The sequence below is a fragment of the Heliangelus exortis genome, chromosome 2 (genome assembly GCF_036169615.1).
Source record: "Heliangelus exortis chromosome 2, bHelExo1.hap1, whole genome shotgun sequence".
NCBI classification, from domain to species: domain Eukaryota; kingdom Metazoa; phylum Chordata; class Aves; order Apodiformes; family Trochilidae; genus Heliangelus; species Heliangelus exortis.
Window position 1 is genome coordinate 6,165,722 of NC_092423.1, and position 21,119 is coordinate 6,186,840.

At 37.0% G+C, this 21,119-nt stretch overlaps 1 protein-coding gene across 1 annotated transcript in view; it reads left to right on the forward strand.

Annotated features, from left to right (window-relative positions):
- Nucleotides 1-6,976, forward strand: part of LOC139793660 (sodium channel protein type 5 subunit alpha-like) — a 33,533-nt gene extending 26,557 nt beyond the window's left edge. Inside the window, exons 20-25 of the mRNA XM_071738653.1 lie at nucleotides 421-675; nucleotides 1,484-1,537; nucleotides 2,442-2,583; nucleotides 2,997-3,097; nucleotides 3,891-4,155; nucleotides 5,540-6,976. Coding sequence (XP_071594754.1) covers nucleotides 421-675; nucleotides 1,484-1,537; nucleotides 2,442-2,583; nucleotides 2,997-3,097; nucleotides 3,891-4,155; nucleotides 5,540-6,690 — 1,968 coding nt within the window. The 3' untranslated portion in view covers nucleotides 6,691-6,976. The remainder of the gene's footprint in view (nucleotides 1-420; nucleotides 676-1,483; nucleotides 1,538-2,441; nucleotides 2,584-2,996; nucleotides 3,098-3,890; nucleotides 4,156-5,539) is intronic.
- The last annotated feature ends 14,143 nt before the right edge of the window (nucleotides 6,977-21,119 follow it).

Sequence of the window (21,119 nt, forward strand, 5' to 3'; positions counted from 1 at the left end):
GCCTGAATCTCTGGTTTGGGATTTGATGGCATTAAGATGGTTCAATTGCCTACTTTTATCTTGTGGTTGTTATTTTGAAATAATACCTAACACTTTTACAATAAGTTAGAAATACACAGGAAATAAAGAAATTTAATTATAATGTGCTGTCAAAAGAAATTGTTAAGGATAGTAACCAGTGAAATTTGCAGAACAAATTAAACATGGAAAATGTCATCCAGTGTACTTGACAAGTTATTCTGAATAACATGAATATGCTTGAAGAAAATAGGAGCCTTTTAAAATTGCTTGTCTATAGAAAAGATACTATACATATATAGCTATACATATATATACTATACATATATAACTATACATAGTTATTACAGAAAGCATTGAATGTGAATAATTGATTGTTATAATACATTTTGTTTATTTAAGGTTGTTGTGAATGCACTCCTGGGAGCTATCCCCTCAATCTTGAATGTTTTGCTTGTCTGTATTGTCTTCTGGCTCCTATTTAACATTGCTGGAGTAAAATTACTTGGACAAAAATTTTGGAAGTGCATACTCACAGAAGGAGATGACAGTGTTATTAATAACAAAACTGACTGTACTTTGTATGGTGGAACATGGACAAATAGTGATGTAAACTTTGATAATGTTGGGATGGGATACTTGGCTCTTCTCCAAGTGGTAAGTTCTATAAAATACTCAGTTTTGGTTTTTTCAAGGAAATGTGTTTGTCATCTCAGCTATAGGACACCAAAATGCTCATCTAAAAACTCCTCGGTTCCTCCTAAGGAAAAAATTAACATATGGAACCTTGTATTTACATCAAGCACTGTGTTCCTTGGCTTTTCAATTTTGTTTTAATTTTAATTAGCACACTAAACTTGAAGTTGTATGCATGTCACCAGATTCATTGTCATTCTCCTTCAATAAAAATTAGTTGACTGTGGGTGAGTAAGAGAGTGATGCAGTTTATATTTCTGTATTTTATTATATAGGTCTTGACATATTAGGATGCTAATTTATTGATCTCCCTAATACCACAACAAAGGAGAGAAAGGCATTTTTTAAAGGTGACTGTTACCTCTGTAGCTTTTCTGGTTCTTTGCCTTGTGTTCTCCAAAGTGTTCTATGATTCTGCAGGGCTGCTAACGATTGCAGGAAGTAATAATCTGCTGTTTCCTTAGAAATGTTTTTGTCCTTTTAGGATGTATTTGCTCATTAAGCTGAAGCTTTTTCTGCCTTTGCAAAAGCAGAGAATTTACAAAAATTTCAATTTAACAAGAGTTATCATTAAACCACATTTATGGCAATAGATGGCATAACTCCAGTGAATCATAATTCCAGAAGGATTTCTGGAAGTGAACATGCACATTTTCATAGCATCTTTTTCACTTTTCTACCATTTTTAACACATTTCTGTAAGTTCTCCTCAATTTTTAAATGATTATTATTATTTTTAGTTAATAAATTAATAATACTTTTTTTTCAGGCAACTTTTAAAGGTTGGATGGATATTATGTATGCAGCAGTAGATTCACGTCAGGTATGTCACTAAAATAAAGTCTTAGTTCTTTTCCTTCTTTCCTTTTCTATTTGTATGATCAAATTTTCAGGTTTGTTTGCTCTATCAAGTCACAAATATGAGCAAATGAATGCTGCACACTACACAGTGGGACAATAATTCTTGGAATACCAAATATGTGGAACTTAGACAAAATAAAATTAGTCGAAAGGGGAAGACATCACACAAAACCTCCTGTTGCAAGTATGCAGAGGGCAAGGTGTTGCAAGTTTTGGACAAGTGTGTTTTGGAAACAGAGTTCTTGAAAGGATTGTGCCTGTGAACCAAATTTCATTCTTTTTAAGATGTGTTCAATAGCTTTACAATGACAGGCAAGTTTAGCAGCTATTTTCTGGAATTTTCTTTGGTATATTTGATGTCCTTACTATTTCTTCCATATTTCCACTTATTTTTTCTCACTTTCTCAGTAGTACAGTGTATTTTAAGTTTTCTACATTTAATTTCATTTTAATTTTTCTTACTCATTCAAGTTATGTGACCACAGTGAAATAGCTGCTTGTTAAGAAAATCATTCCTTGATCCAAGTGAGGGGCTTTTTAAAACTGCTTCTTGGCTGGGCTACCATCCAAGGGGATGGCTGTTCACAGTTATGTTTAGTCTGAGCTATTTTTCTGGTCTAATAATTCAAAATATCATTTCTGGTTGGAGCTCTTTATCTATTACTTAAAAGTTTGCTAGGGCTTGATTTGGGATTTGGCTGTGTGTCTTTGGAAGTACAGACAGAACTAGACAGCTTTGCTTATGCACCTAAATAAAGGTAGAAGTGATTTATTCCTCAACACTATAAAAGATTTGTTATTATAAAAAATTATCTGTGATTATCTGATTTTTACTTTTTTTTTTTTTTTTTTTTTTTTTTTAACAGATAAACGAGCAGCCAAAGTTTGAAGCTTTCTTAGCCATGTACATGTATTTTGTGATTTTCATTATTTTTGGATCTTTCTTCATGCTGAACCTTTTCATTGGAGTGGTTATCAGCAATTTTAACCAACAAAGGAAAAAGATAAGTACTACTGGAGCTAATTCAGGGTCTTCTGTAATCCCAGTTTGGTTAAGTGAATGCAAGCTTGACATTCAGTTGTCTAATATTTTCATAAGACTGTTTGTAAATAGTTTGAATATTTAAAATAATATTGAGATACCATGCTTTGAAAATAGGAGTCCTCTCTTCCTCTAAGCTTTTAGTAATTTACCTGTAAATTCCATTTTCATGGAACAATTTTCAAGGACAAGAAATAAGGAGTAAGTAGTTTTAGAAAAGAGAAGCCAAAACCAAATGTGCAAGCTTTATGCTAGGCCAGCTTTACCACAGTTGAGGAAACTTAGTGGTGTTTATTTATTATATATTGTTTATATATTATTTTATTTAGCTGACTGCTTAAACTTCAGCTAAACAACAGTATTCCTTCCCTTTACTTAGGTGGAAAAGACCTATTTTTGACTGAGCAACAGAAAAAGTACTATAATGCCCTAAAAAAACTTGGATCCAAGAAACCTCAAAAACCCATTCCAAGACCATTGGTGAGACTACATTAAGTAGAATATGACAGAAGATACAAAGATTATGACCATATTTAAACTCAGTAGCCACATATATCTAACTAAGCTTCATGTTAGAGCCCATCATCTTCCTCATTCAACATAGCATTTGCATTTTACTCTTTTTCTTTTTTCCATCTAACGCAATGTTTATTTGTGTGTATTAATCTAAGGAAAATTGCAGCCTATTAATCACCTATTAAAATTTACAATGAATTTATAAAGGTGCCTATCAAGCATTTGCCATTCACAACATGATCTTCATTATTTAAGTTGCATGATACTGCTTCTGATATATCAACCAGGTTGCATTATTGCAGGTGAGAGTGAATAGTGAGTTGTACATGCTCCCTGGATGCTATTTACTTAAAAGTAATTTTATGCTTTATTTCTTATGTTTCTTTCCAAGCCTGGTTTCTCATAGTAACTATTCAGAATTTTTCTTGGTTATTACATTTTAATTGGAATTGCTTATCCCACAATGTCAGCTCCAAGAAGTATTTCTATTAAAAGAGCCATCAGTGTACCTTGAATGTTTTTTTTCTGCCCTATCATTTTTTTTTAAGGAAATGTGGTTGTATGATACCTGAAAATAATTAGCCAAGTGCCAAGCCTTTTCTTTGACGCTCTAAATAAATCACCTAAAAATGCTTCTAGTAGCTTATTGCTGAATTTATACTCTATTAAATTACTAAGCACAAACTACTGATTAATATTTTAACGTAGGCTGGGTCTTGGAAGCAGCATTAAGTGATTCTTCTCATTCTCTCCACAGAATATGTTCCAAGGATTTCTGTTTGATATAGTATCACACAGAGCATTTGACATCACCATCGTGATTCTCATCTGTCTAAATATGATTGTTATGATGGCAGAATATGACCAGAAAGAAGTCAAGGATGTTCTTAATACGATCAACTATTTTTTTGTGGCAGTATTTACTGGGGAATGTGTTGTAAAAATCCTAGCCCTAAGACATTACTTCTTCACCAGTGGCTGGAACATATTTGATTTAGCTGTTGTGGTCCTTTCACTAGTTAGTGAGTAAACATTATTATATCAGATAATGTGTCTTATCAATATTAAGCCAAAATTCAGTATGAAGTAACCACTTATATGTATAAGATAAATAAATTCCAGATCCACTTTACATTTTCAAACTATATGCTAAGTTACTCCTTCTAAAAGGAGGTATTTTTATTTTCCTTTATATTTGGATGAATGGATAAAATATATATCTATACATAATATTATATATATTATGGTTATATATATATATAATTTATATACATATAAATGGATAGTTTTCAATTATTTTTTATGAGTTTTGTTGAGTAACTAACAATATAAATTCAATGTAGTAGCATCTTTTCTAAGTTATTTTATTAAACAATTGTCTCTGTGTTTGATTTACATGTAATCACATCAGTTGTTGTTTCCAACAAGTAAAAGTAAATTCAGCTTAAAAATATATTTGTATGTAAAATGGGAAAACTTTATTTCATATTCCAAGACTTTCTCCTAGGACAGTGGATCCTGAGGGCTGATTTAGAAAGCTCAGAAATATTTACTTGCTCAATACCATTCTAAATTTAGGCCACTACTTGTGACTGTGAAAAGTCTTACTAAATTGGCTTGGTTTTGCTTTTCAAGCAAGACTAGATGCTTGTAATTTTCTCTGCAAAGGATCATGTATAAGCTTTAGGTTCTTGTACAGTTTATTTGGCCCATGCTTCCTTCTCAGGGTCAGATTATATCATGCAGTCAATGGTTGATGGGAAAGAAAAACTGATCTGTGAACTCTGCTCTGTTACCCTTTTGCTGTCCCATGCAACCCAGAAAAATGCTAAATTCTGAAGTCTTCTGTTTGTAATAATTTATACTATTACTGTAATGCTGAAGGTACTCATTACTCTGGTGGTAGGATAATACAACAAGGTGTGAGGGAGGACAGTTTTCCTTTATTTTCTTCTTGCTCTTTTCTGATCTCAGTCAAGTACCAAGTGTTAATGAGAGTCACACATTTGGCCTGTGAGACTTAGGCTTGTAGAAAAGGAAGCAATAAGACAGCATCTAGGAAACACGCCCTATAGCTTCCAGCAAAGGAGCTGAATGGATTTAAAAGGATTTTTAAGTACTTAAGCAACATGTGATTTCATCCCCTGAGTCAGAGAAATCTGGGAGAATACAGTTTCCAAACTATACATAGTCTTGACACCTCTTTAATACTGAAAGGTCTTTCCTTTCCTAAGCTCTTTTGTAACCAATTGCAGTATTGATGATAACGTTTGTGTTGAATGTGACGTAATCAACGATCAGTGTTACTTTCAACACCTGAAGCATAGAATAGAACAAAAATGAACATAAATAGTGAATTTCACTGGTATGGTTTGACGATATTTTGTTTGCTTTTTCATTTCAAAGGTATTGGACTTTCTGAGGGCTTTCGAACTTTGATCTCTCCTACGCTTCTGAGAATTTTCCGCTTGGCGCGAATCGGCCGAATCCTGAGATTAATTAGGAGAGCCAAAGGAATTCGGACTCTTCTTTTTGCATTACTGATGTCCCTGCCTGCACTGTTCAACATTGGTCTTTTGCTTTTCCTGGTTATGTTCATTTATGCCATTGTGGGCATGACAAACTTTGCCTGTGTTGGCTGGGAAGGTGGGATTGATAACCTTTTCAACTTTCAAACCTTTGATAGTAGCATTCTCTGTCTCTTCCAAATTACAACATCAGCTGGCTGGGATAATCTTCTGGTCCCTCTGTTAAAGGGATCCAATTCATGTGCTCCCAACTTAAATTTAACAGAGGAACAGAAACAAAATTGCACTAATAGGGAGATTGGTATTCTATATTTTGTTAGCTATGTCATCATTTCATTTCTCATTGTTGTAAATATGTACATAGCTGTCATTTTAGAGAACTTCAGCGTTGCCACTGAAGAAAGCACTGATCCCCTTTGTGATGATGACTTTGATATGTTCTATGAGACCTGGGGAAAATTTGACCCTCAGGCAACACAGTTTATTGAATATTCTGCTCTTTCAGACTTTGCAAATGCTCTGGCAGAACCCTTGCGCATTCCAAAGCCCAATAAAATCCAGCTCATATCCATGGACCTCCCTATAGTCAGTGGAGATAAAATCCACTGCTTGGATATCTTGCTTGCTTTCACTAAAAGGGTCTTGGGAGAATCTGGGGGTTTGGATGGGCTTGAATTACACATTGAAGAAAAATTCATGGCTGCCAATCCATCTGAAGTTACTTACAAGCCAATTACTACTACCCTTAAAAGAAAACAAGAGGAGCTATCAGCTCTCATTATTCAAAAAGCCTTCAGGAGGTATTTGAGGGAGCGTTCTTTTAAAAATAAATCCTTCTTGTGTCGCCATAAACATTATAGCAGTGCTGACTTTGAAGAAGAAACACACGAGAGGAAAAGTCTTACTGCTCTGATGCTTCCTGAAAATAATGGTCAGAAGTTAGATAAATCCCGGACTACATCCTCCATCTCTCTCCCTTTATTCTATGATGGTATTGCTGAAACAGATAGTGATAATGTGGATGCATGAGGTTGCTCCAGGCTGCAGCATTTTTGATTAGACTACTATCAGTTATGTTCAGGTGGAGAAAATATTTTGTTCCCAGAGTATAATAATTTAGAATAATGATGGCAGTCTTTAAGTATTGTGATTGCTTGTTTTTGCAGATCCTCCTTAAAACAACTAATATTTGAACAACTAAGCTATACACATTAGAGGAAAATCAAACCATGGGTTTTCCCCCCTCAGCTACTGAACTAGAGGAATTAATTTTTACACCCGTTGTTTTTTGTATTATTTCATACACCTGTGTTCACAGAAGAAATTAATAAAAGATCAGTTGTAACAGTAACATGATTTATAACCACACAAAGCTGTAGAACATTGTGTATCTCTTTAGAAAGAAAATCTGCTTTGAAAAATTCGTTATTATAACAAAATTAAGTAACTGCATTTTCTGTAACAGAGCTCTCTCAATACACTGAAGCATAATCAGCCACTAATTTCTATGTTCTTTGGGACCATCTTCCTCCTACTGCTTTCAGATGGATTTGTTTATGCTTAAGAATTTTTGAGGTGTCTTTACATGTGCACCTAAATGGATTTAACATGTCATCCTCAGTTGTCTGTGCTTGCAAGCTGTATATAATTTGTTCTTTGTATCATTCAGTGTATGAAAATTGTGGAAATTATACTTACCAAAATCAAATGCTGTTATGAAGAAATTATTATTAATTTCTTGTACAGAAAATTTTGCAATTATACTTTATCTAAGATCATGGCATATCTTATAATACAACAGTTATTAAAGCTAGAGGAAGTATCTGTTTTATTGAAAAAAAACTAAGTATGAACAATGTGTATTAATATTACTTTTACTGTTTTTTAGTTTAGTTTAGGTTGGTCAGCTGAAGTGGTGTGGTGGCCTCAGAACTGCTAATGAAATGGGACTATTTTAGATTCTTCAATAAAGGGTTCAGATGCTTAACACCTTTTTGTCTGTTTTTAAGAGTTATCTTCAGTTTCAGTTTATTACAAGACTTAATCGCTTATTAGAAGAGTAGAAGCCCAGTAAGTTGCATGTGCTCCTTTTTAAAAGGAATAAGAAAGATTTAGCAAGAATAGCAGGAACAATAAAGCAGTAGTACTTTTGTAACATGACAAATACAGTAAAATCTAGTCTACTTGAGGACAAATGAAGGCACATGAAAGCTGCAAGTTAGAGTTCAGAAACTAGTTTGAACTAGGTTTATTACTTCTAGAACCAGCTTCTTCTCAGAAAAAAAAAATTAAAAATGACAAAAATAGTTTGCAGACCTCTTAGGATAACTCAGAAATTTGCATGCAGTGTCAGCAGTAGGATGCAAAGACACTCAATGGATCTATTAGAGATCTTCTCCTGTCCATCTGGGATTGCTTTCCTGCCTGCAGTACCTATTGATGATTTTCACAGCATGGTTTGGGTCAGAAGTGGCCTTTGGAAGTCATCTACTCCACCCCTCTGCAATGAGCAGGGACATCTTGAACTAGAGCAGGTTGCTCAGAGTCCCAGCCAGCCTGACCTTGAATGTTTCTAGGGATGGGGCTTCTACCACCTCTCTGGGCAACCTATTCCAGTGTTTCACCACCCTCACAGTAAAAAATTTCTTCCTTCCATCTAATCTAAACATATCCTCTTTAATTTAAAACCCACTAGCCCTTGCTCTGTCACAACAGGCCCTGCTAAAAGTTTGCCCTTATCTTTCTTATAACTCTCCTTTAAGTAATTCAAGGCTGCAATAATGTCTCCCTTGTTGAACAAGGCTGAACAAACCCAACTCTCACCCTGTCCTTACAGGAGAGGTGCTCCAGCCGTCTGACCATCTTTGTGGTCCTGCTCTGGGCTCGCTTCAACAGCTCCAGCAGAGTAGAGGGGGAGAATCATCTCCCTTAACCTGCTGGCCACACTTCTTCTGAGGCAGCCCAGGACAGAGTTTGTCTTTCTGGGCTGGAAGTGCACATTGCCAGCTCATGTCCAACTTCTCATCCATCAGTACCCCCAGGTCCTTCTCTGCAGGGCTGTTCTCAATTCCCTGCCCCCCTTGCCTGTATTGGTCCAGGGGGATGCCCCGACCCAGGTTCAGGATTTTGCATGTGGAAGTGAGTGAAATTTCTTCTGTTCGGTGTGAGCTGCCACCTTTTTGCAAGGATCAGTTGCCATTAGATGGCAGCATTTACCAGCTTTTGGAATTTATACCCTTAAGTGAAACGTTGAGCTCCTACATTCAACAAACAGAAATTAAACTGTAACAACAGAAAATAAAATCACAACTATCTTTTTTCCATCCTGGGCTCTCAAGGTCGCTGCAGTTCTCAGTAGGTGTTTTTTCACTGGCTGTTCTGTCTGGTTTTACACATGACAGATTGGCAGACCTTAATGACTGTGGAAAAAAGATGTTTTCCTGTGTGCTTGGATCTTCCAGGGAGGAAGCTTCAAGCACATCTGTATAGCCCTGCAACAGGAAATGTTTGTTAGGAAATAGGTAACAGGGATTTGTTCTTGCATATTGGTAAAGAAGGAAAGACTGGAAAAGCCATATAAGAAAATTTAAAGCACTAATAATATGTAACAAAATGTCACATTTTTAAATATGTATTTTAAAAGAATTAATCTGATCTTTGCAATTTAAAATTACCTTGTCTGAGTGCAACAGTAGGTGCTGTGCCCTTGTCCAGAATTAGACATATTTGAAAGCACTTTATTTACATTGTAAGGACAGGGATTTTGGACAAAATCTCACCTGGCATGAACACATCCTTAGTGATTATTTCGCCTCAGAAATGTACATAAAACCACATGAATTCATCACACTGCAAATGTAAGACTCTCAGACTCTCTGACATCCCATTCAATGTAAAACCTTGTTTGCTACATCTACCCTACTTATATTCATCTCCCTCCTATAAATTATTTTGCCTGCCAGCTGTGCCAAAGGCAGAACATCCAATGGCTGCAAGAACATCAAGTGTAATGGGTAGAAGTTAAGGTCTCCTACTTTCCCCTAACCAGAGAGCTCATGCCTTAACAAACAGCCAACAGTCCAGATGGCAAACACCCACAAAATCCAGATAGGGAAGAGAGAATATTAATGTACAAGCATAGATAAAGTCAGTAAAAGACACACTTTCTCATACACCTGTGAATCCATCTAGAAAATACAAAGTCATAGGAGAAACTAGGGGTTTCTTACTTCAGGTCATCTGACTGGTTGCTGTTTATTTGTGCATCCTGTATCTAAAAGTATCTTTGTACAACATTTTCTGATCAGTTCACAGCTGCCAGTTTCAGCCTGAAACATCTTTATACTGATAAATCCTCAAAATGCTCAAACTGACTTTCTACTTCAGCTGAATGCCATACCAAATAAAATAGAAGTCATGGTTTTGTGTTTGCTTGTTTGTTTGGGGTTTTTTTAATCAAAATTAATCTCAGTAGAATTATATTTCATGATGTTCCATTGTTTCATTACATGTATGATGACATACAGAGATTTACCTGGCTGCCAGGAGAGAATCTTGTTAAACTTCTATTGCTCAACTCAATTTTCTCCATTTCCCTTTCATTCTGGCCAATTTTCTTCCTGTGTGCCTGTCCAGCAGAGCCCTACAATAGTGGAGGGCTCAGACAAGATGGGCAAGAGTGTTGTGTTGTTGCAAACCTCCACAAAAAGGGGACTTGGGGGTGGCTTTTGCTTTAGATAAACAGCTGCAAACCTCCAGGGGGATCAGTGGGATGTATCAACAGCTGAGGGGATCAGCTGGTGGTGTGAATGTTTTTCCCTGAGTTCATTTAAAGGGAATTAGTGAGGTCAGTTTGAGTGTGTGTGTGTGTGTGTGTGTGTGTGTGTGTGTGTGTGTGTGTGTGTGTGTGTGTGTGTGTGTGTGTGTGTGTGTGTGTGTGTGTGTGTGTGTGTGTGTGTGTGTGTGTGTGAGTGTGAGTGAGTGAGTGTGAGTGTGAGTGAGTGAGTGTGAGTGTGTGTGAGTGAGTGAGAGTGTGAGTGTGAGAGAGTGAGAGTGTGAGAGAGTGTGAGTGTGTGTGTGTGAGTGAAAAGTGTGTACGGGGTCAGTCAGAAGACTTTCAAAGAGAGTAATAGGCTTGAAATGCTTCACCACAACTGGTGGACTGGGGATGGTGAGAACCATGACAGAGAAGGGATTGGAGATCACTTTGTTGTGATTCAGCTGCATATTGGAATGTCTGTGCTTTGGTAAGTGTAACTTTACATTTACATTGTGATTTCAGAATATTATGCATCACTCTGCTAAATAAAAAATCTTGTATAACATCAAATATCTTCAGGTAATTACATTTGTTATTAATCATCAGAGCATTCATGTGTGGAATATATAAGAATTTGGTCAGAGAATATTGGACTCTGCCAAGCAGGCATGGATGTTCTTTCTGCAATTATCCAGGGTCAATAATAGAAATAAGCAAACATCTAGAGAAAAGCTTTTTTATTTGTTAAAGATGCAGCAATGGCAAAAATAAAAAGTACAGATTTAGAACCTCTTCACTCACCTAATGCTTACAGAGACAGTGACAATAACCACTCTCGTTTAAGCTTATAAATTTTGTATGTTTATTTGTGTATACAGAAACAGGTATTTTAATTGTAGTGCAATTAAATTAACTTCATAATGTTTCATTACATGCCATGAATAATATATAAGAAGTGAAATCCGTGTCCATATTCCTGGTTTGATGATTCTGATTAGTGGGTTTGAATACTGCATTCAGCTGCAGTAAGGGAGAAAACAATGGCCTTGATTGGCAGAGACTTTCATTTCCAAGTGCCACATCTGTGTCTCACTCCTATTTTGACCGTGCACACTGCCCAAGGAGCCATTTCTCATCAGATAATGTAATGGTTCAAAACTGGCTTTGTGTCCAGTGCTCAGATAGGGCCCATATTTCATAAAGAGGATCACTGTAAATGTCCATGGAGTACTAAGCTATTTCCTCACAAAACATTTCTGTTTTTTTGAAGCTGATACAGTAAACTGGCATCTCTACATAACCAGATGTTGTTCAATCCTTCCTGAAGGTTTTTCTCTTATTCTCTTATTTGGAAGCTGAACATGAGCCAGCAGTGTGCCCAGGTGGCCAAGAAGGCCAATGGCATCCTGGACTGTATCAGGAACAGCGTGGCCAGCAGGTCCAGGGAAGGGATTCTGCCCCTGTACTCAGCCCTGGGGAGGCCACAGCTTGAGTTCTGTGTCCAGTTCTGGGCCCCTCAGCTCAGGAAGGAGATTGAGGTGCTGGAGCAGGTCCAAAGGAGGCAACTGGGCTGGTGAAGGGACTCGAGCACAGATCCTGTGAGGAGAGGCTGAGGGAGCTGGGGGTGTTGAGGCTGGAGAAGAGGAGGCTCAGGGGAGACCTCATCACTCTCTACAACTCCCTGAAAGGAGGTTGGAGCCAGGGGGGGGTTGGGCTCTTTTCCCAGGCAACTCTCAGCAAGACAAGAGGGCACAAGAGGTCTCAAGTTGTGCCAGGGGAGGTTTAGGTTGGACATTAGAAAGAATTTCTTTACTGAGAGGGTGATCAGGCATTGGAATGGGCTGCCCAGGGAAGGGGTGGATTCTCCATCCCTGGAGATATTTCAAAAGAGCCTGGATGTGGCACTCAGTGCCATGGGCTGGGAACTGCAGTGGGAGTGGATCAAGAGTTGGACTTGATGATCTCTGAGGTCCCTTCCAACCCAGCTAATTCTATGATTCTATGATTCCATTTTACTATGATGTTGAAAAGCATAAAGATATTTACTGGGTTTACAATGCTTCTGGCCTTTTGCTGGTGCCTACTGAATATAAGGTTGAATTCTGAACTCCTTTATTACACAAAGAGAAAAATCTCTGGCTGGCCTGAGACTCCAAGAAGAAATCTAAATCCCTAGAAATGTTGTGAGAACATCTGTCTTGTCCCAGTACTTAGCAATAGGATTGCATGTGGTGTATGTACCCCAGTTAATAAACAAGGATAGTCCTACAGTTGCCCAGTGTTGTCAGTGAAGAGTGGGAACATTCTGGCATCTTCCCAGATGGCATCTTCCTTGGACCTGCTGGCCACGCTGTTCCTGATACAGGCCAGGATGCCATTGGCCTTCTTGGCCACCTGGGCACAGGAGTTTTAAGATTTTTGGGACGTAATCAAACAAAGCTGTTAACATTATCCCTTTAGCATTTTTTAAAAACTTTTAAGCCTAAGAGTGTTTATGGGCCAAACACCTCACAAATAAAAGCTTCTAATGAACTAGAGTAATGGTTGTTACAAAGCCTTGTTTTGATTTTGGGTGGAAAATATTGGATACTTAAAAAGTCCCCAGCTGATGCATTACTTCTGGCATTGAGAAATGATGATTCTGTTTGCAAAGGAGAAGAACCTCCATGTGAAATGTCAACCTCCCTCACTGAGGAAAGAAACTAATCCAGGGTCAGTAACTGAAAAAGATGCTATATGAAATTTATAGGTAAATATAATCACTCCTTCCTTTTCTCTACTTTTTTCTCTTTTCAACTTTGATTTCTTTATATTTTATGCATTGCAAGGAACTGCATGATAAAAAAAATTATGGTTAAGGTGTGAGAATTAAACCAGCCTCTCAGTATCTTGTGCTGTTTGTGGTTTATATCTGATATCAAGAAAACATTTACATTCCTGTAAGTAAATAAGAACCAAAGTGCTTATACACAGAAGTGTGGTCTTAGTCACTGGACATTTGATTTACTTTTAAAAAAATCTGTCCAATTTGTGCATTTCTATATGCAAATACACTTGATGTGTTACAAGTGCCAAATGTAGGAGACAGGTTGCTTAATTTTTTTGATTTTGGTGAAAAATGGAGCTCACGTGTTGCAATATTTATTTGGATGGCTTACACAGGTGAGATTACTGGTATTTCAGATTATTACTTTCTCTGGCCTTCGTATTATTTTGACACAAAAATGTGGTTACTAAGTGCAGAAGCTTAGAATGTAACACATTTCAACAGCAGAAGATCCCTTTGACCTTCCAGTTGCGTGTTTCTATTTCCACAAGCTCCAGTCTTTAACTTTAAAAGATGAGGATGAGATGAGTGATGAAACAAATTCTAGATTTCTTCCATTCAGTATGTTGAATGTGAGAGACTTTAAAGCTTGTCTTCTGAGAGGCAGCTTCAGACACTTCTCTTAGCATTGTCCAATTATGCATTGGCTGCAGCTCAGGTAGCTATCAAAGTGTCACAGAGGCTTTCATGTAGGCAATATATTGCTTTCTAAGACCCAAGAGAGGGGGGAAATCAGGCACCCCAGTGTCTTCTCCTTAAGTAGGTGTTGAGCAAATCAGCCCCATCACAATTCAGCATGCATTAGTCCATTAAAAAGCAGGAGGAAGATTCCTCTGAGTAAATGACTTCACTGTCTATTTGTGTTAGTCATTTCCTCCTGCTCTTTAAAGAAAGTTCTTGATACTTGATATTTAAAAGACCTTAATTTCCACATGAGTGTAACTTTAAAAATGATTTAATGAAAGAAAGCATATTTAAAATGGTAGTTAATTAGCTTTTGATATCATCAGATTAAATTACTTTTTGGCTTAAAGAATGCAACAATTTCTTAATTTGCAAATCCTCTTGTAATTATACTATGATTAGTGTGGCTCCTTGTATCCAAAAGTTCTTGTCCCTTCCAAATAACTTCTGCTGCTGTTCTCAGATTTAATGGGAGGCAAAAGAGGAGCTGTCTGGGCCCTCAATCAGAGGATGTGGACATCTCACCTGGGATGAACATTCTTAATTCACATCAGCAGGATTAGTGCTCATCAGCTCTCTTGAGACACCAGGTTGAAAAGCCTTGGTGCTAAGAACTGGTGCCTTGGCTGTGAATTTTGCCTCTTCTTACACTCGTGCTACACAGAAAGTTTTAAAATCAGCTGAAAATGTACAAAAAAAGAAAACAAAATTAATACTTTGTGCTCGGCTCTCTTCCACCACAGACTTTAAGAGACAACAAGACCATAATCAGAAAATGCAAAATAAGAGGTGGAGAAGCTAAAGAAAGACTTCACAGAAACATTTAATATCTGCAGAATGATGTTATCAAGATTACAAAGGAAAAAGTGAAAATTCTTGCAGAAAAGTGTTGAAGACAGTGAGCAGTGCCCAGCTCCTGGGTTCCAGCGCAAAGGTGGAAAGAGCAAAAGATTCAGGTCAAGGTGCAGAGCTGGCAGAATGAGCTGCTGGGATAAAACTGCTGTAAAACTTCCTTTTATAACAGAAGAGGATCTCATTTTCTATACAGTATTTGACCCTCATTTTTTCCTGGTATTCTAATCTAACAGATCATACAATCTCTAAATGACCATCTTCTTCCAAACAGATGCTTTAGTCAATTATCTCATTATATATCCAATAGTTTACCCACTTGTTCTCCCTGTATAGGTCCTTAAAATTGGCCTGTCCTGAAGACCAATAGTTTAATCTTATCAGCCTGGACCTTCATCCTAGAGTGTAACATGTTCAACTAACTAAAGATGACCCTGATTTATGTAAGATAATTAGATTTTTTTCTTCAGAAAAAGATTAGAAAGATAATGGATAAAAATACTTCTCAAAAGGTAAATATCCAATGTGTAATGCAGCTGAGGAAATCTCCAGGTTACTTAATGCTGCTTGATGAAATAGTATTAGGAATATTAATTTTCTAACTTGATTTACTTCAGTACCCTAATTCCCTTAGCATTATTTTGATAGACTACTGAGGAGAGAGAAAAAAAAGCAATCTATATTTTTCCATTTGAGTAGATGATAAGCAAATTTTCCTGATTGAAATGTGCATCGGACCATTTAGAAAGATGAAGATTACTGTATGTAAGAGAATGATTTTAATACATACTTACAAAGAAAGCAATTTCCTGTTAGTCTGTAATACCAATTATCCATTGAAAAGAGTCTGAATTTTATATCACCATGATTTTTTAAAAAATATAATTTCATTCTCTGATAAAAGGAAATGAGATTCCTTTATACTAGGTCTTTATTTTGACAAAGATGCCAATTAACTACTTTATACCATTTAGGCATCACTATTATGTGAATCAGAGAATGGCTTCTGCTATTCTTTTAAAATAAAGCAGCAATGTAATACATTATAAAAGCTATTTGAATCCCTGTGCAGTAAAAGGCCCTCATAAATCACTAAAAGCTCTCTGCAGCACCATTTTCTCAGTTTCAGTCTGGACTACAAATCCCACATACGTTAATACTCATCCCATAAACAGCAATTTATGAGGGTTTCCCCTCTTGACCAGAAGCTGTCAATCCCCATTGTATTATAAAAGTGTTATTAAAAAAAACACCATCAGCCAACAAGTCCTAGTTTTGTGAAGTCACAGGAACATTGCACAGATGAAGAAAGCCCCTGAGCTACCTATGGGTTCTGCATTTTGGAGGTCACTTTCCACACATTAATATCATTGATAGAATAAAATCAACAGCATATCCCAAAACAAAGGATTTTTTAGGATATAAGTCTCATCATGTTGGTTTCTTGATAAGAAAGTGAAAGCATAAGGTGGGTGGTATGGTCCTCAGTTTATCTGTTTAAAACCATATCAGTTATGCAATTCAAAATTAATTGAAACTGTTACACTGAAATAGTGAATACACAGAAGATGCAAAATTAACTTTTTCCAGTCTGTGTTGGCTGGCATTAGAAATCCCAAAACCTGCACTGGAAAAACCTGTTCTTTATAATTTTTCTTTTATGCAGGCTGCTCAGAGTGTGTAAGGTTTCTTTTGATGAATCACCATATAATTTTGTATTGCATATTGGAAATCTGCCAGATAATTTTAACATGAAATACTATTAGAAACAGTCAAAAGAATCTATCACAACACTGACATTTCCCCAGATGAAGAATTCAGGTCAGTTTTACACATTAGGTGAAAGACTTGCTATGTGGTTTTTATCTCCTTTCATCATTGTGCAGTTGAAATGTTTCTGATTGATGCATCTTTATGAAATGGAAAATAGGGTGGGTTACAAAATGAAAACCCACACTGTCTACAGAAAAAGAAGAGGATGAAATGATGAATGATGGTGACATGCAAAGGGATTTTCCTGTCAAGATTTCCAAATAATATCTAACTTCTCAGAAAGGGCCAGAATTTAACCTTATCTAGATCTGGAGATGGGTATGAGATTCCAGAAATATATGTAAATAAGATGGCACTTGTGGAACTCATCTGCATTCTCCCAATTAAAGCTGCCATTGTAGTCACTATTGTGTCCTTGTTGCTATAGCAATGAATATGCAAAAAGCTGGATAGATACTGACTGATTGCTGCACCTGATATATCACATTTTACAGTCTACCTCCAACCATTATTTTGTATTTTGCTAAAAAATAGCACAATTTATCACAACAATTATGTATGTGAACACTTGCCAATTACAGGATCATCAGGAAGCACACAGGAATAAGTTGCTGGTTATTTTTAAAGGAATTAAGAGATTAAATTATTTTGTACTATTTTAAAGTAACCATTCTCTATCCAAAGTTATTGTTATACTTTGGAGGGTAGAACTGAAAGGCAATTTGAATCTTTGGGCTGACTGTTCAGATTTATTGTAGACTAAACCACTGTAATGAATATTCTTTTCTAATAACAAACATATATCACATGAATATGTTTCAGTTGTCTTTAAATATTAACTTTTTTTGAGTTCAAATATCCATTAACATCAAATATTTGCCCATTTGCATTAAGCCCTTTCTGTATCACTTGCAAATGCAGATATTGCTTAGCTTTTTAGATACCTCTATACATTTTCTCTCTAAACACCTAGATTTTTTTTTTAAAATAGACTATTTCCATAAGCTTTCTTTCCAAATGGGGAATGTTTTTTTGGCTTTCCCCCATTTAGCAAGGCTGAGATTTTGTAATGGAAGCATTTATATTTCTAAGTTTTCATATTTCTTTATGCTTGAGGTTTAATTCCCTCCAGATGCTCTCATGGACTTCACTTCGCTGAGGTTGGAGGTTCCTCACTTTCCCTACTGATGGAAGAGAGAAGACTGGGAGTCTTCTGTGAGTACAGAAGGTGAAGTGAGGGTTTAATTTTGGACAGGGAAAGAAAAATTTCTGCCAAAGGTGTTCAGCTCTTCCATATAGAGCAGGGAATCTGTTTTCTTCCGACACATTTACCAGGAGGTGGGACACGCTGTAAATCCTGGTTTGTCAGGGGAGAGTTGGTGACCAGAGTCAATGCAGTCTAGATAGCTGCTTCTCTCACCTTCTACAAAATTTGCATTTTGTTTGGCTACTGCAAGTCAACATTTTTGCATTTTTAATGTATTTGCAACCCTTTGGAGGCTACAGAGGGAGTTGTGACCCAAAGCCACATTGCAGTCACCTGCTTTCTCAAGCAATCATTGGGGTAAAACTGCTGAATACTAGAAATCATTCTTTGCCATGAGTAGCCAAGAGACTTGGATAACTCAGTATGCACAAGGAATTACCTTGAATGCAACCTGTAAAAGAAAAGTGCCCTTCAAAAACACCCTGGGATATTTTTAATTCTTGAGAGCTAAACTTGTCTCAGAATGAGTCTGGGGCAGAGCTGATGTGTAACTTGCCCATCTCAGGGTTAGCACAAGGACCTGGGCAAGTCTGAGATAAACATGAGATGCCATTCCTGCTTCCTTCACCCACAGATGACAATAATTCCTTCTTGCCCCTGGAAACTGCAGGTGATCTTTCCCCAAAAGAAAAGAATAGGTAATAGGGAGAAAGCCAAAACTGTCTGCTTCAAGGCTGCTTCTCATCTACAACTCTGAGTAAATTGCAAGTAAATTAACACTGGAGATAGATATGAAAGCTACATACATAGCTTGTTAAAGATACCTTAGAGTGCTGCTCTTAAAAGTGTTTTTAAGACTGCAATGTCATTCAGACACTGGAAATTCTTTTGGGAATCCCTACATTTTCAGAAGTATCTTTTAGAATATACTTCTATTATTTGTTTATTCCTACCATGTGAATGCAGCTATATATACAAAGATGATGAACTTTACCTGTCTTCATGCATACCTAAGTGTAACTTCAAACACCTCAAGCTTCATAAAATTAATGTCAGATGGTTTTAAAGCTATATCAGAACTCTAACAGGCACATAACTTAGAGGGAACAAGAGATAATAATAATTGAATCTCTGTCAAAATCTGAGATTCATGTGACTAACCTGAATATGACACTTTTTGTATGTAATGTTACTTTAAAGTGTGATAGTGGTACTAATTGTGAAACCAGACAGATTAATAAAAATCTGGTTTTAACCTGTCCTCAAATGTACTCACTTTATTTGTAGGAAGTCTTCCTGATCATTACAAATGTGCTTCTCCCCATGAAATGTAGCCTCTTGCCAAAGCATTCAAGACATAGTTTAACTTCCTACAACACCACTCATTAAATTTGGAGCTTAATTAGTGAAAGCTTTGCCAAAAGATGGCAATATTCCTCAAAAAAATTAAAATAGGGACCCATTGTACCAGCACCACCTCTTTCCTTCATTTCTCAGAGTCTTACATACTGTGAAAGAAGGTTGGTAACCAACCCAAAATCAACAAAAAGTAAAATAGTGTGTGCCTCAGTATACTGAAAAACTACTTTACTTGAAATTTTCTCTTTCATTTCTGGCAAAGCTGCTAGGAACAAAACACAGATGGGGTAAAAAATTGGTTTATTGATCCTGATTGTAGTTAGTATAGGGAAGGGTTCAGTAACAAAATATTCTGGGTCACAACATTGCTTTTGTTTTTAATGCATTCTCATGCTGCAAAGTTCCCATCTCATATTCCATCCAGAGGTCAGTTGGCTTTCCTCCCTTTGCTTCATTCCATTTTACCTAGGTGAAAATACACATTCTGAAAGGTAAAGCATCATCTGTAATGAATATCTCAGCCTTAACTTCTCTCTTTCCCATCTGATTTATTTTTATTCTTGTGTGGCCAATGCTTAATGCAAAGCATACATCTTCCTTCTGTCTTAAAAAGTTCAACAGCCTGGGACCACTGGGTAATTGAGAAATACAGCACTCAGGATCCTTTGGGTCAGACTCATTATGAGAGAGATCAAACTCTTTGTCCCTAAGCAAAACCAAAAGGAGAAGTGAGGATGCTGAGCAACAGAAATCTTGTTATAGCCAGGATCCTCTAAAATTGCACAGGTCTCTCCTTAGAGAGGAGGATTGCTGCTTTCCCTCCCTGCTTTTGAAGCATATGAAAATTTAGTTTTATGGACAGAAGGTTACTGTGTCATTTAGCTCCAGGGCCAGAGAACAAGCCCTGTCCCTGTTTTATAGGGACTGCTGTAAAGGTGCCATCCCTCTCCTGCTCTGTCCAACGGTGGCTTCAGCCATGGAGGATTTGAAGGTTTCAGGAGTGAGTGAGTTCTGAAGATCCTCACCTACTCCTTGCATGTGTCATATAATTAACCTGAATTGTCTATATGCACTGGCATTCTATTTATTTCTATGTGCATAAGCACACAAAGAGACATAAATGTATACACACAAAGAGGGAGATAAAAGTCAACAGTTTTCTGCTTCTACCCAGCTTCAGTGGGAGTGTTTCAGTATAATTTATAGATTCTACATCACACGTTTTCTGACTTCGCTAGAGTGGAGAACTGAAACCAAAATATTAAAAAAAAATATGAAGCCCAATGCTTTTTCTAAACAAACCCAAACCTATTATTGCTCAGACAGGCTGAGAAACATACTGGTTCCCCCCATGTTCGCTGTCTGCTCCCTTCTGCTTCACTCCTGATTTTCCATGGAAGGCACTCAGAAATCCAGGGATGGAACAATATCTCAAAGAGAAGTCTATCTTGGAAACTCCCCAGCTTTGCTTACTGAGGTTACAGCCTCTCCCATGAGACCTTGTATAACCTCATCAGTTACTCTGATGGTGAAAGAGACGCCTCCCCCAACACCCCCCATGTACAAATAACAGAATCTCTGAAGAAAGTGTTGCCAGAGTGGTGCAGGATTGCTGGAAGGGGAAACAGAGATGATAAAGGCAGGGAGGAGGCTTTTCCAACTATTTCTTGGGAGATAACTTGGCTGAGATACATTTCTCTTGAATAGAGAGAAGTGACTCCCTGAACTTTGACTTAGAAGGGATGGAAAATAATGTAAGTCCTGTGGTTTGCTGCACTTTCTCTTCTTACAGAAAGGTGGTTTGTGGTAGGGTCTTCTGTAGGATTCAGTGACCTTTTATTTGCCTGAAAAACATTAAAGAAGCTGAGCAGAAAAGGGTTGTGTTTGGGGTTTTATTTTTTTTTGTGGGTGTGTGATATGTAAAAGAAAATGTAAGTGGTAAGGGCTGACTATTTATTCCTTCCAGTGCAGAATGCTTGCACAGGGCTTTTTCACTA